The 12500-nt window shown below is 39.9% G+C and overlaps 2 protein-coding genes and 1 long non-coding RNA gene across 3 annotated transcripts in view; 2 read left to right on the top strand and 1 right to left on the bottom strand.

Moving 5' to 3' along the window:
* Positions 1–1069, top strand: part of LOC133641592 (fibroblast growth factor 4B-like) — a 29840-nt gene extending 28771 nt beyond the window's left edge. Inside the window, exon 3 of the mRNA XM_062035429.1 lies at positions 1–1069. This exon is cut by the window's left edge and continues 2095 nt beyond it. The gene's annotated coding sequence lies outside the window, so the exon portion shown is untranslated.
* LOC133641593 (uncharacterized) overlaps positions 1–9207 on the bottom strand; it is a 48193-nt gene extending 38986 nt beyond the window's left edge. Inside the window, exon 1 of the long non-coding RNA XR_009824305.1 lies at positions 8887–9207. This is a non-coding gene — a long non-coding RNA (uncharacterized LOC133641593). The remainder of the gene's footprint in view (positions 1–8886) is intronic.
* The window catches only part of LOC133641591 (uncharacterized), a 7566-nt gene continuing 1218 nt past the window's right edge, over positions 6153–12500 (top strand). The window contains exons 1-3 of the mRNA XM_062035427.1: positions 6153–6398; positions 6961–7064; positions 9796–12500. The exon at positions 9796–12500 is cut by the window's right edge and continues 1218 nt beyond it. Coding sequence (XP_061891411.1) covers positions 6212–6398; positions 6961–7064; positions 9796–10194 — 690 coding nt within the window. The 5' untranslated portion in view covers positions 6153–6211 and the 3' untranslated portion in view covers positions 10195–12500. The remainder of the gene's footprint in view (positions 6399–6960; positions 7065–9795) is intronic.

The following is a 12500-nucleotide window of genomic DNA, read 5'->3' on the forward strand; positions in this document are numbered from 1 at the left end:
AATGGCTAGTTTGAGTTCTGTTGATGTGACTCAGCCACTCCGAGGGATATTGACATAAACGGGTTCCACTTTAATAACTTAAAAGGAGACCTGCTCCTTCATGACGCTGCCATAATAGGCATTTGGTCCTCTTACAGGATGAGTGAATAATATATTGTGATATCAGGAAACACTGAATGTTTCTCATTTACTGTGATTAACTTATTTTTTACACTTGTGTAGCAGTGAAGTATGTTCTAATGCAGTGGTGTCAAACTTGTTTTCATCGCTGTTACGGCTGCCTTCAGAGGGTCGCTTGTAGCAGTGAATAATATAGGAATATAAATCACCTCATGATATGGTTACACAATTGCCTGTGCATTTGATTATTATTTACGTACAAATTGAGGGATGACTTGCTGTGAGGGCTGCACAGTGGCGCAGTGAAATCATGAGTCAAAGTGACAAGAAGATATTTAAGTATTTATTTTTACAAAAATAAATTGTATTACGGTGTATAGTAGTATAATTGTCGCATGAATAGAAAATAGCAAAGTTTAATAGACATGCAATTTCATGCAGTACTTAATTTTTTTCAAAATGGAAAGAACGAGTACATTAATGTGGCGGGCTTGATCTGGCCCCGGGGCCTTGAGTTTGACACCTGTGTACTACTGTTATTCCAAACTATCAGCATTCGCTATGCAACCTGCCTGGTCCAACCCCTTTGTCCTGCCCAGGGCTCTTGCCCAGGTCTCTCAGATGGGGTTCGTGTTGTAGTCTTTAATGAGCTGCAAGCATTAAAACCTGCTTTCTCCCTGGTTCAACCATGCAAGACACACCCCAATAAAACTTGTATCTACACTACCGTTCAAAAGTTTGGGGTCACAGTAAAATGTCCTTATTTTTCAATGAAGATAACTTTAAACTAGTCTTAACTTTAAAGAAGTACACTCTATACATTGCTAATGTGGTAAATGACTATTCTAGCTGCAAATGTCTGGTTTTTGGTGCAATATCTACATCGGTGTATAGAGGCCCATTTCCAGCAACTATCACTCCAGTGTTCTAATGGTACAATGTGTTTGCTCATTGGCTCAGAAGGCTAATTGATGATTAGAAAACACTTGTGCGATCATGTTTACACATCTGAAAACAGTTTAGCTCGTTACAGAAGCTACAAAACTGACCTTCCTTTGAGCAGATTGAGTTTCTGGAGCATCACATTTGTGGGGTCAATTAAACGCTCAAAATGGCCAGAAAAAGAGAACTTTCATCTGAAACGCGACAGTCTATTCTTGTTCTTAGAAATGAAGGCTATTCCACAAAATTGTTTGGGTGACCCCAAACTTTTGAACGGTAGTGTATACATATTAGTGCGCAATATTTAGTTTTTTTTTCTAATTTGTTGTTTTTTTACTTCTGCTACTGTGTGTAAAAACCTGCACTGCAACAATGTAAGTTCCCCATTGTGGGATAAATAATAATCTATCCCAGGGTTCCCCACACTACGGCCCAGGGGAAGTCCCAAGTTTAAAATGTTTAATTTTTATAATTATCATTTTTAAAAATATGTCCTTTCTAATCCATTTTCTACCGCTTGTTACTCTCGGTGTCTCTTAGCCGCTTAGGCAAATCATTATGTCTAAAAATGCATTTTCCCATTGATAATGTGACATCATCGCGCTCGAAATATATATTACTTTATATAGTCGAGGTTACTGTGGTTTATCTGTTATACAGTGCTCAATACCAGGCTAGAGCGGAATATACGTTAGGTCAGGAAAAAACACAGAGGTTTTTTCATCCCTACAAGCCTCTTCCACCTTATTTTGAATTGCTTGAATTGCAAACTTTGAACTATGAACTTATCTTTCGAGCTCGTCATCTTTGACCTCGTAAACTGTCTGAATGTAACACGCTGCGATCGCTGGATTAGGCTCCTGCTCATGTTTAGTGGCGGAGATGAGTATGTGGCACCTTTAAGGCGAGTGTGGCCATGCCAGCGCATGCACGAGTTGTTGGGTTTGTGCCAAAGAGACAGTAGAGGCCATATCAATTGAGTTTGAGTCAGGAATACCAGGGCATCATGAAGGCAAGAAACAGGGGGTGGGGGGGTTTACAAGAGTTGCTGGTAGGTAACGTAAGTAGCAGAAGAAACGTACGCTTCCAAGAAGCTGGGCTAGTTAAACACTGAATACTGTGACCCACCAGGCTGAGGATGTTAAACTGTGATAACGCTAAATGTATCATCATTACTGTATTATTCGTTTTGCCTTTTCAGCCTTTAATAAAACGATCGATGATCAGCTGTAGCTTTCCCCCCCCCTGAAATGACAGTCGATGCAAAACTACTAAAAATGAGTGTACGTTGATTTATGCATCAGGGGAAGAACCCCATCCAAACAAGCCAAATGTACACTATTAAAAAGCACTTGATTTCAGTGGCAATACTACTTTTTTGGGTCATCCCTGGTTTGTTATGGGGCGTCTCAGTGTCGGCACAATGAGTGACGGCTGGAGTGTCAAACTGGCAATAGCAGGAGGATAACATGTTATTAATAGCAATGCTGTTGCGTCGAAAGCAACTTTGTTTGGACGAGAAAGTCTGCCATAGGTTGCATGATTTTGTTTTGAGGCAGACTTTTTTTGTGAGGAATTGCTACCGAGAGAAGGTATTGAGTGGGAAGAAAAGTCGCCCGCTGTCAATCAAGTCCCCACGTCTTTAATTCCTTCTTAATATGCACAAGGAATTCTGAATGCTCCCTTTGGAATTATGCACCCAAATGTTTGAATTTTGTCATTTTGCTGATCATCAGCTGCTTTTAAAGATTTATGTTGGTTCACAGGGATCTCATGTGAGTGAGTGAATCTGGGATCAGTCTTGTGTGTGTTGTGTGTGTGTTGTGTGTGTGTGTGTGTCCCTGTGTGCCAGCAGCCTTTACTTTTTCCTCTCAGTTTTCTATTCCTGCACTGAGGGGAGAGTGCTTCCTCTTGAGTCCCCCTCCTCTTTTTGAACATATACCTCACCTTCTGCCTTAGTTCCGATTATTGAAAATGATTGTAATTTAGTTTGAAGCAACAGACTTCTTCAATCATTTGTTTCTGAAAAAAAAAAAAAAAAAAAAAAAAAAAAAGAGTAAGTAAAAAAAATACTATATAACAAATGGGGTTCCTTTTATTTTTGTACGTATGTGCTGTGCACAGCAGTCAACTGTATTCCTGAGATGATAATAAAAAGACATTTTGTAAAAGCTGTTGTGATGCATTCAGGTTCCATGTTTGAAATGACACAGGAAGTCAGGCTTCTGCGTCCTAAAATAGCCAAGTTACACTCTCAATACACTTGAAAGAAAACCAATAAAGATCAAGCATGTGGTACATTTTTGTACTTGGAAAGGAAAGATGACAAATATTAATAGTTACACTTGCCTTTCCAAAACTAATTGTTCCCCTGTCAGTTTTTATTGGCTTGAGCTACTTATTGGCAAAGTGCTTTAGGATTCATGTGTTTTTATAAAATAAAATGTCCTCTGGGTTCTTTATCATTACTTGACATGACTAGTAAGGTACTATGCAAATGTCCACCATTAAATTTGTAGGAATAACTAGGGATTATAACCAACTGCCGTATTTTCCGGACTATAAGGCGCACTTAAAATCCCTTTTTTTCCTCAAAACTCGACAGTGCGCCTTATAACCCGGTGCGCCTAATGTACGGAATCATTCTGGTTTTGCTTGCCGACCTCGAAGCAATTTTATTTGGTACATGGTGAAATGTTGAGTGTATCCAGTAGATGGCAGTCAAGCATAAGAGATAAGTGCAGACTGCAATATGATGGCAACATGACTCAAGTAGTACAACACCAACATTTTATATGTTCCATTGAAAATATAGAACATTACACACGGCGCTCAAAAATCTATCAAAATGTTTTAGTACGACTTTGGTAAGCTATGACGCCGCACCGCTTGATGGATTGTACTGTGCTTCAACATACTAGTATTATTATGGTGTGTGTATAAGGTAAGACATATTATCTAGCGTTTTGTTTCGCAATATTATGCAAAAGCAACTTTTCTTACCTTCTAGTACCTGATCTGTATTTGGGATCAGCATAACTCCTGAAAAATTGCGCGCGTCTGCCTTTGTAGTCCGTGCTGACACCGTAGTCTATAAGCTTCTTCTTTTTCTCTATCTTCTTGTTATGGGACTTTCATCCTCCGCTGTTGCCATTTCTAATATAAAGTAGTGTACAGTTCTCGCTTATACATATGACAATAAACTCGCCATGAAAGCGCTAAAACATACCAATGTAGTGAGTTTACATTATTCACCTAAGGAACTTTAGTTGTTAAGAGATTTCCGGTTGGACGGTTTTTCACGGGACCCACGGGGCTGAGAAGCACACAGTAGGAGTGCAATTTACCCTCTTTTTTTGTGCTGCGGTCTATGACTAGAGGTTTCATTTTCCCCGACTACTGTACATATAGGGCCTGCTCTACTAAAGGTTTGCGTCTATTAAAATACATGCGAACTTGATAGCACACACAACGCTGATCTACTAAACTTGGAGGATTGTGTCTCTTAAGTGAGCAAAATAAGGAGTGTGTCTTCATGAACATGCAGAATGTATATTGATCATCAGAACTCTCACAATACTGGGAGGAAAACATCCAAATATAATTATTTAGCACACGCAGTGCGATCTGTCGAGCCTGAAACTGTTTTGCGGACGCTGTTTTGCATTTCTATTTAGTACCTCTGAAAAGGACGCACAAACTGTCAGTTGCGCAGAAATGACCATGAGAAAAATTTAATTTAAAACATTTGTACGCACGTACAACACTTAAGACCTTCAGTATATCAGTATGTGGAATTAAATTATGGAATGGATTGAGCAAAGAAATCAAACAATGCACTAATATAATCCACTTTAAGAAACTTTTCAAACTTAAAGTGCTTACAAAGTACAAAGAAGAAGAATCATGATAAACATTCTGAAGTTATTTCATCCATCCATTAATTTCCTAGATAATCTTACTCCTCTCACCATACGACATATAACTTACTTCACTCATTATTATTTATTTCTATTTAATGTTATTACTTATGGAGTATATTGTGAATACATTGAGAACAGGAAGTGAACAAAAGTTTTATCAACTGCTATGTAAAAAAAAAAGAAAAAGGGGTAGGGTTAAATAAGCTCTGCTTCTTCCAACTCCTTTTCGAACATGTTGAATAGAGAAACTGGAAATTGTGATGTATCATGTTGTATGCATGCATGTTTCAAATAAACGCAAACTCAACTCAACTCAAAGGAGGTGATCGCGCTGCATCTGTCCTATGTATGCTTGTCAACATATATGGTCTGTCAAAAATACAAATATTAGACATATTGTCTTTTCTGCAAGATCATTTTATAATTGTTAGCGTATTAAAACAAATTACATGAATTAATGTGGGTGTCTGCTGGTGTTATTTTAATGATGTTTGTTTTTTATGTTAATATCTTCTATGTGAAAAAAAATATTTTTTGCAACATGCATTTTCTTGCGTCCGGAACATTTCCAATGCACACTCACAGTTATTACCAGCATCTTCAATAAAGGCACCTTTTGTGCCCTAAAAAAGTGGCTTCTGCTGTACGTGCAATTCAGGACTACGCATGTTAGAAAACAGCAAAATGTGACATGTAAATGAGTGTCTCCATGGTGAAAGCCACGGAGTACATGCAAAAACCTAATTTAAATATGGCGTTCTGCACCAGTTATCAATTAGTAGATCACACACAACACGCCCACTAATAATACACGCTATTTTTTTGTCTGCACACGCTGCTTAGCGAGTGGTGTTTGTATCTTAGTAGATTAGGCCCATGGTCATGTAAAAATCGAATTTGAAATACAACTGTAACAACAGAAAAATCGGGGAAATCTCTGACCCCTTTTACAGCTTACGCTTTGCTGCCAAGGCAAATAATACATTATAGTGTCCAAAGAGGCTACGGCATTCCTTGTTATCCTGCCAGTTAAAGCGTGCAGGAATTCCACAAAGGCCGACAAACAAGCAGGCGTTGTGTCATTTGGGTAAATGAGTTAGCTGGTTCATCGACCCTCTGTTTAAATAGGCACGCTGGACTTTCTCCTCCTCCAGAGAGCGGCTCACACGCTAACCAAGAGCGCTTGTTCTGCTCCAGTAAGTGGAGCGCCACACTACCGACTGACCATGCAAGCGTCTTTCTACCCGTTCCTCCTGATTGCCTTACATGTGTCCGTGCCGGTGGATTGTAAATGGAGGTTCCAGGAGCTTCATCAGAACAGCTTAAGATCTAGGAGGCCTGCAGATACACCAGTCAGGACACATCACTACAGTGCTGGTTTCACAAAAAAACATTTTCTTGGGGACTTTCTAGGTGAGTGTGCTGCATGACACGTTCTTGATTTGTTTTATGGAACCCCGACGTGCCCAATTTTTTTCTACCAATGGCCGCAGATAGAAACACAATAGAATGCAGGAGCCACTTTGCTGTTCTTCAAACATTCTATAAAACACGCTGACACCAATCCAATGTAGGTCAAGCACTCAAATATCGTTGGTTATTTAATTGATACAATTTCTGACGATACAAATTCTATAAAACAATTTCATAGCCTACTTTATAGAAGTTCACACACTTTTTCAGTGAGTTTTTTTTGTATGGACAAAGTCAAATATAATAGCACATTTTGTAATCTACAGTTATAATAACAATAATTTCTGACTGATGACATTTTTAATAATCAAAGGCAATTGTATTTGTATCTTTTAAAAAAAGTTTTAATTGTGTTGAAATATAAATATTCAATGGTTCAACAAAGACTGGAAAACCGCTGACATTGCATTCTTCTTATGCTTGAAATACTTTCGCTCTGCCTTACTTGTGAGCAAACTAACAACTTTGTCAAACTGAACGTCCATGCTTTGCTTCCTTGCAGTTATTTTGCCTGTAAGGACAAACGGGAGCGATGTTGTGTCCATATTTGACTTGAGAAGAAAACGGTTTGTGTGTATGGACTCAAAGGGAGATCTGTACAACTCAGTGAGTAACTTTTGTGCACCCTTTTCACACTTCCTGTCAAATCCGGCTTTCCCCCCAACTTTTGTTCCTTCATGTCGCTGTTTTGTGTGAAAAGCGCCGTCAGGCTGACGACGTCTACCGAGGAGTTGTCCAACTTCGGAGGTAGCATTCCTCTACGCCCAGACTGGGGTGGACTCACTTCTCCCATCCTGTTGTGTTTAAGGCCTTGTTCACACTGCAGGTCAATTGCGATTTTTTTGCCCATATGCGACCTGTATCAATTTTTTTCATGTCCTCCTGAACACTGCAATACCAAATTTTTCATACCGGATCAAGGCCTCTTTCATATGTGGAGATAAATCGGATATATATGCAATTCGACGCCAATGTGAACGCTACAGCGCTTAGCCCGCATTCATCCAACAGAACATCACCAAAAAGCGATAAGCGTCATAATTGTTGGCCAAAATAGACGGTTACAAAATAAATCGTTGACAATGGAGCAGAAAACAGGCAAAAATAATACGCTTTAGGAACTCACGTGAATGTTTTACCACTGTCTTTGACTGCTCGCCCAGACACGCTCTTCAAGCAGACATCTAAGTAAAATATCCCTTAAAACTGCCAGAGCCAAAATACTTATCCTCTTCCTTCTTAATCTTCTACGTGCAATAATTTGGTTCAGAAAGTGTTGACTTTGATTGCACAAAATCCTTGAAATTGCCACAAATGCGCCAGTACTGAGACCGACTGGAATTGAAGCCATTTTACTTCCATAAACATTGCAGTGTGTGCAACGTCATGCCGTCATGTCCGCCTGCGGGTCAGACTGCATTCACATTAGAAATCGCATTTTTTGTAATGTGAACAGCTACTAAAAAGGTCTTGACGAAAAAATCTGAATTGGAAATCCGACCCTTCAGTACATAGCCTATGGAAGTTGTTGCTCTCTGACAAGTATTGTACGAGGTGTGTCAGAAAAGCTTCAGGACTCTTGATGTGAGGGGCATCGTCCACAGTGACATCTTGCCACAGACCCAGATGATCAGCCAGTACGTCTACAAAGAGATCCTGCCATGTTTGTTTTGTTCAGTGCGCAATAAGAGGCGAGAGTTGTGGCAGGACAACACGTGGCTGCTTCACCATGACAACGGATGTTCTCACAATGCAGAGTCGGAAAAACGTGTCTACCTGGCTCTATGCTATTTTATACTTCTTGCCCAAGCTGAAGAGGGGTCATCAAGAAGACGTAGACGACATCAAGATGGCCGTGATAAAGGAGCTGCATTGGACCCTAAAGGAATCCTTCCAGGAGTACATGAAGGCATGACAAGGCAGTCTGGGAAAGTGTGTTTGACTCCAGAGGGATTTATTTGAAGGGAAAAACTTGTTTGGCTTTGAAATATATATTTTCTGACACACCTTGTAAACATGGGGCATTAATGTTGTGGCCATTCTGTGTAAAAGGCACAAATGTCCAAGCTACTTATCTTACTCTTAGAGCAGTTTTGTGTAAAAGAGGCTTTTTGTAAGCCTTTCTATTAGGGATGTCACGGTTATCACAGTTATTGTGACCAAAATGATCACGGTTATCATCACTATCGTGGTATTTTCAAATGTGCTTATACTGAAATATTTCAACTAAGTTGTTTTTTTTAAAACACCAAATAACATTTGAAATGATGTACTTTGTAGAAGAAACAAAGATAAGTGTTTCATGTACCTCAAGTAGAAATTAAATGTGCATATGAAAGCAACATAAGCAACTTAAACGGAGTAATGTGGCAGAAACTAAATAACATAAATACATAAAAATAAATGTGAAAAATGTGCAAGACGGCACCTGATGTGACAGCGCTGCAGTGAGGTCTTTTGCCATTGTTGACGAAGGAGCACAACCCGCTGCTTCTGGAAGGCATCGGGTATTGTATGTGTGATGTTGGTAGATGATGATGTATTGCAGCTGTGGCATCCAACTTGTCCGCTGCACGCCCACTCTGTAAAAAAGTGAAAGGCAAATGTATTACTATTGTTATTATTAGATGCTGATTATTACTACAATCATCTGACTGACAAAACACACAGTGCATTGTTAATCTTGTGAAAACAAAACATGTTGCAGTGTTTTAACAGTAATGTAAAGTAGCAGCAGTCATTAACGGCACAAAACACATAAACAGAAGTGCAGTGTGTGTCGTGTGCACACACTACTCACTGTCATCAATGGAGCCCAATAACAAGTAACTTTAGGTACATTTGACAGACTTTTTCAAACACTTGCATTCAGCTACAAGTTGACTTACCTTGCACTCGACATGTAGTTGAGGATGGTGGTTGCCGGAGTTGGCTCATCATGTTTGAAGGGTTGCCTCCCTTCGCGGAGACTTTTTTCCTGCATTTTCTGATCATGGGCTGACTATCCTCAAATATTTTACCCTCAGCAATGCGTTCACACTTCGGATTTTGTCCGTTTACTAGGAGGGCTAAATCTATAGAGCGAGGTTCAAATCTCTAGAGCGAGGTCCTTGTGTTGTTTTCCGCCATTGCAAACAGCGCTTCGGAGGTGCCGCTGCATTTCAAGGAAGTGAGCAATGTCACCTAAAATGCATCAATAAATGACGGTTTTTCGATAATTAAAACATTAAATGGTATTACCAACTGTCCAGAATGTTACCGCAGTTTATCATTATACCTTTTACCGTTACATCCCTTCATTCTATATATAATGTTGTGTTTTTTTCTGACCAAACAGAGACAAAAAGAAAGCAAGGATTGTCTCTTCTACCGCATTGGCTTTTACTCTCCTCCAAGTGGAAGTCAGCTCCCAATTTCTTCCCTGGAGTCATCTCACCCATCCTTTCTAAAGCGCTTCCTAGCTCCCTTGGTGACGAGGCAGAGGAGGAGCGAGGAGGTGAACCCGTCGGATCCATTAAGATCAGAGTCCGATCCCTTAAGATCTGAGATACATCCCACCCATTCCGTCCAGGACCACAAAGAGTCCGATCACTTGCAGCCCGAACAGCCGGACCAGGCTGGAGCTGTGTCAAAGGAGACCATCTCTTCCTGTGATGACCCCTTAAAGGTCTTACATGCTAATGGTCCAGTGAGCCCAGTCAAGACAATTATAGAAGACCGAGCAGAGCAAGAATGAAATGATGAACATGGACTTTTTATAAGTGAAATAACATACAATGGAACCTCCAAGCTTGAACATAATTCCGACCTCTGTTCTAAAGGCACAGAGTCACCATTAGGGATTGGTACCGAATTTGGTACCTGACCAAATTCCGTCGGTACTACCGGGTAACAATTCACCTAAAATAATAACAGTGCAACTATATAGCAGATACTTTTGTAGCACATGACGTCACGTTTGCAGACTCGACACCAACTCGAGCGCTTGCTGGGGAAGCAAGCACTCAAGCACTCAGAGCAAACTCAGCTAGGCTACCTCTAGGTAACGTTACAAATTTCAATGCCATTAAAGCAAGCATGTCTAATAGAAAACGCTCAAAAGGCACTGTAAAACTCCACTTAGCTTTTAGCTTGCGCATTTAGAAAACTTACTTTGATATGCCACATACTGTAATGTATATGCGACTGATTAGCACTAGCAATTGTACATCCGAATGTGGTAATAAAAACTACAAGATGCACGTTACAATTAAACAGCTGGTGTGTAATAAATACAATACTTAAAGCATAAACACTTTGTAAGGCGCAGCAAAAGACTACACTTGGACAATCATGGCAAAGACTACTTCCGAGCTCGGCAACACACTTTAATCTATACACTACTGCTATCTAACGTCCTGGAATTACAACTGCTGTATAACACTTGCAAATGAGACTCAGACGTGTAAGAAAACCTGATATACAGCACAGTTATCATTATAAGTTTGGTATTAAAAACAATAAATTATATTCTATCATTAAACAACTAACATTTGTTAACACATGAACACACACAAAAGTACCAAACATTGGTATTGAGTAGCAGTGTCATTTCCAGGGTTTCAGGAATTGGCTCAAGTAAGACTTGAACATTGTAGACCAGTGGTTTTTGAAGTGTGACCCGCTAAGATCATGTCAGTCATGCCAAAGGAAAAAGTAATCAGAAAAAATGCCAAAAATATATTCAAGTATTAGAGGTACTGTGTCCACTGTGCCACACTTTATAAAGCCAAGTTTTAGACGAGTGTAAAAATAACTTATTCACTGTTAAAAGTGAGATGGCTTACATTCGAATGAGCTGCAATCGTTCTATCTCACCCTCACTCTGCTTCGACCCACTAATAGATCATACGCACGCAACAAAAAGATGACGTTGTTACAAAAGCAGTGATTAGAAAAGCATATGATTTCACTCACCGATTCAACAGGAATATAACAATCATAGCAGTTTTTAAATCATTGCGTATGTATGTAGACGCATGTTGGGCCAACACACTTGCGTGAGACAGTCAGCTTGAACACCAGCAATCTTATCCAACTGAGACGGTACAAATTGTGACAAATGTAGACATTTTTACTTGATAAATCTGTTCTCTTAAAGGCCTACTGAAAGCCACTACTACCGACCACGCAGTCTGATAGTTTATATATCAATGATGAAATCTTAACATTGAAACACATGCCAATACGGCCAGGTTAACTTATAAAGTGCAATTTTAAAATTCCCGCCACACTTCCGGTTGAAAAACTCCTTTGGATATGATTTATGCGCGTGACGTCACAAAATCCACGGAAGTGGTTGGACCCCATCGAACCCGATACAGAAACCTCTTGTTTTCTTCGACAAAATTCCACAGTATTCTGGACATCTGTGTTGGTGAATCTTTTGCAATTTGTTTAATGAACAATGGAGGCTGCAAGGAAGAACGTTGTAGGTGGGATCGATCGGTGTATTAGCGGCTAAGTACAATACTTACAGCAACACAACAAGGACTACTTACTACGCCTAGCCGATGCTTGCCGCCAAACCCACGGATGAAGTCCTTCGTCGCGCCGTTGATCGCAGGTGAGCACGGCTGTTGATGGGAAGATGAGGGCTGGCTGGCGTAGGTGGAGCGCTAATGTTTTTATCATAGTTCTGTGAGGTCCGGTTGCTAAGTTGCTAAATTAGCCTTAGCGTCGTTAGCAACAGCATTGTTAAGCCTTACCAGGCTGAGAATTTTTAACCGTGTAGTTACATGTACATGGTTTAATAGTATTGTTGATCTTCTGTCTATCCTTCCAGTCAGGGGTTTATTTATTTTGTTTCTATCTTCATTTGAGAACGATGCTATCACGTTAGCTCAGTTGCTAAGTGTGTCACCGATGTATTGTCGTGGAGATAAAAGTCACTTTAAATGTCCATTTCGCGTTCTCGACTCTCATTTTCAAGAGGATATAGTATCCGAGGTGGTTTAAAATACAAATCCGTGATCCACAATAGAAAAAGGAGAGAGTGTGGAA

Source organism: Entelurus aequoreus, linkage group LG24, assembly GCF_033978785.1.
Source record: "Entelurus aequoreus isolate RoL-2023_Sb linkage group LG24, RoL_Eaeq_v1.1, whole genome shotgun sequence".
NCBI lineage: Eukaryota > Metazoa > Chordata > Actinopteri > Syngnathiformes > Syngnathidae > Entelurus > Entelurus aequoreus.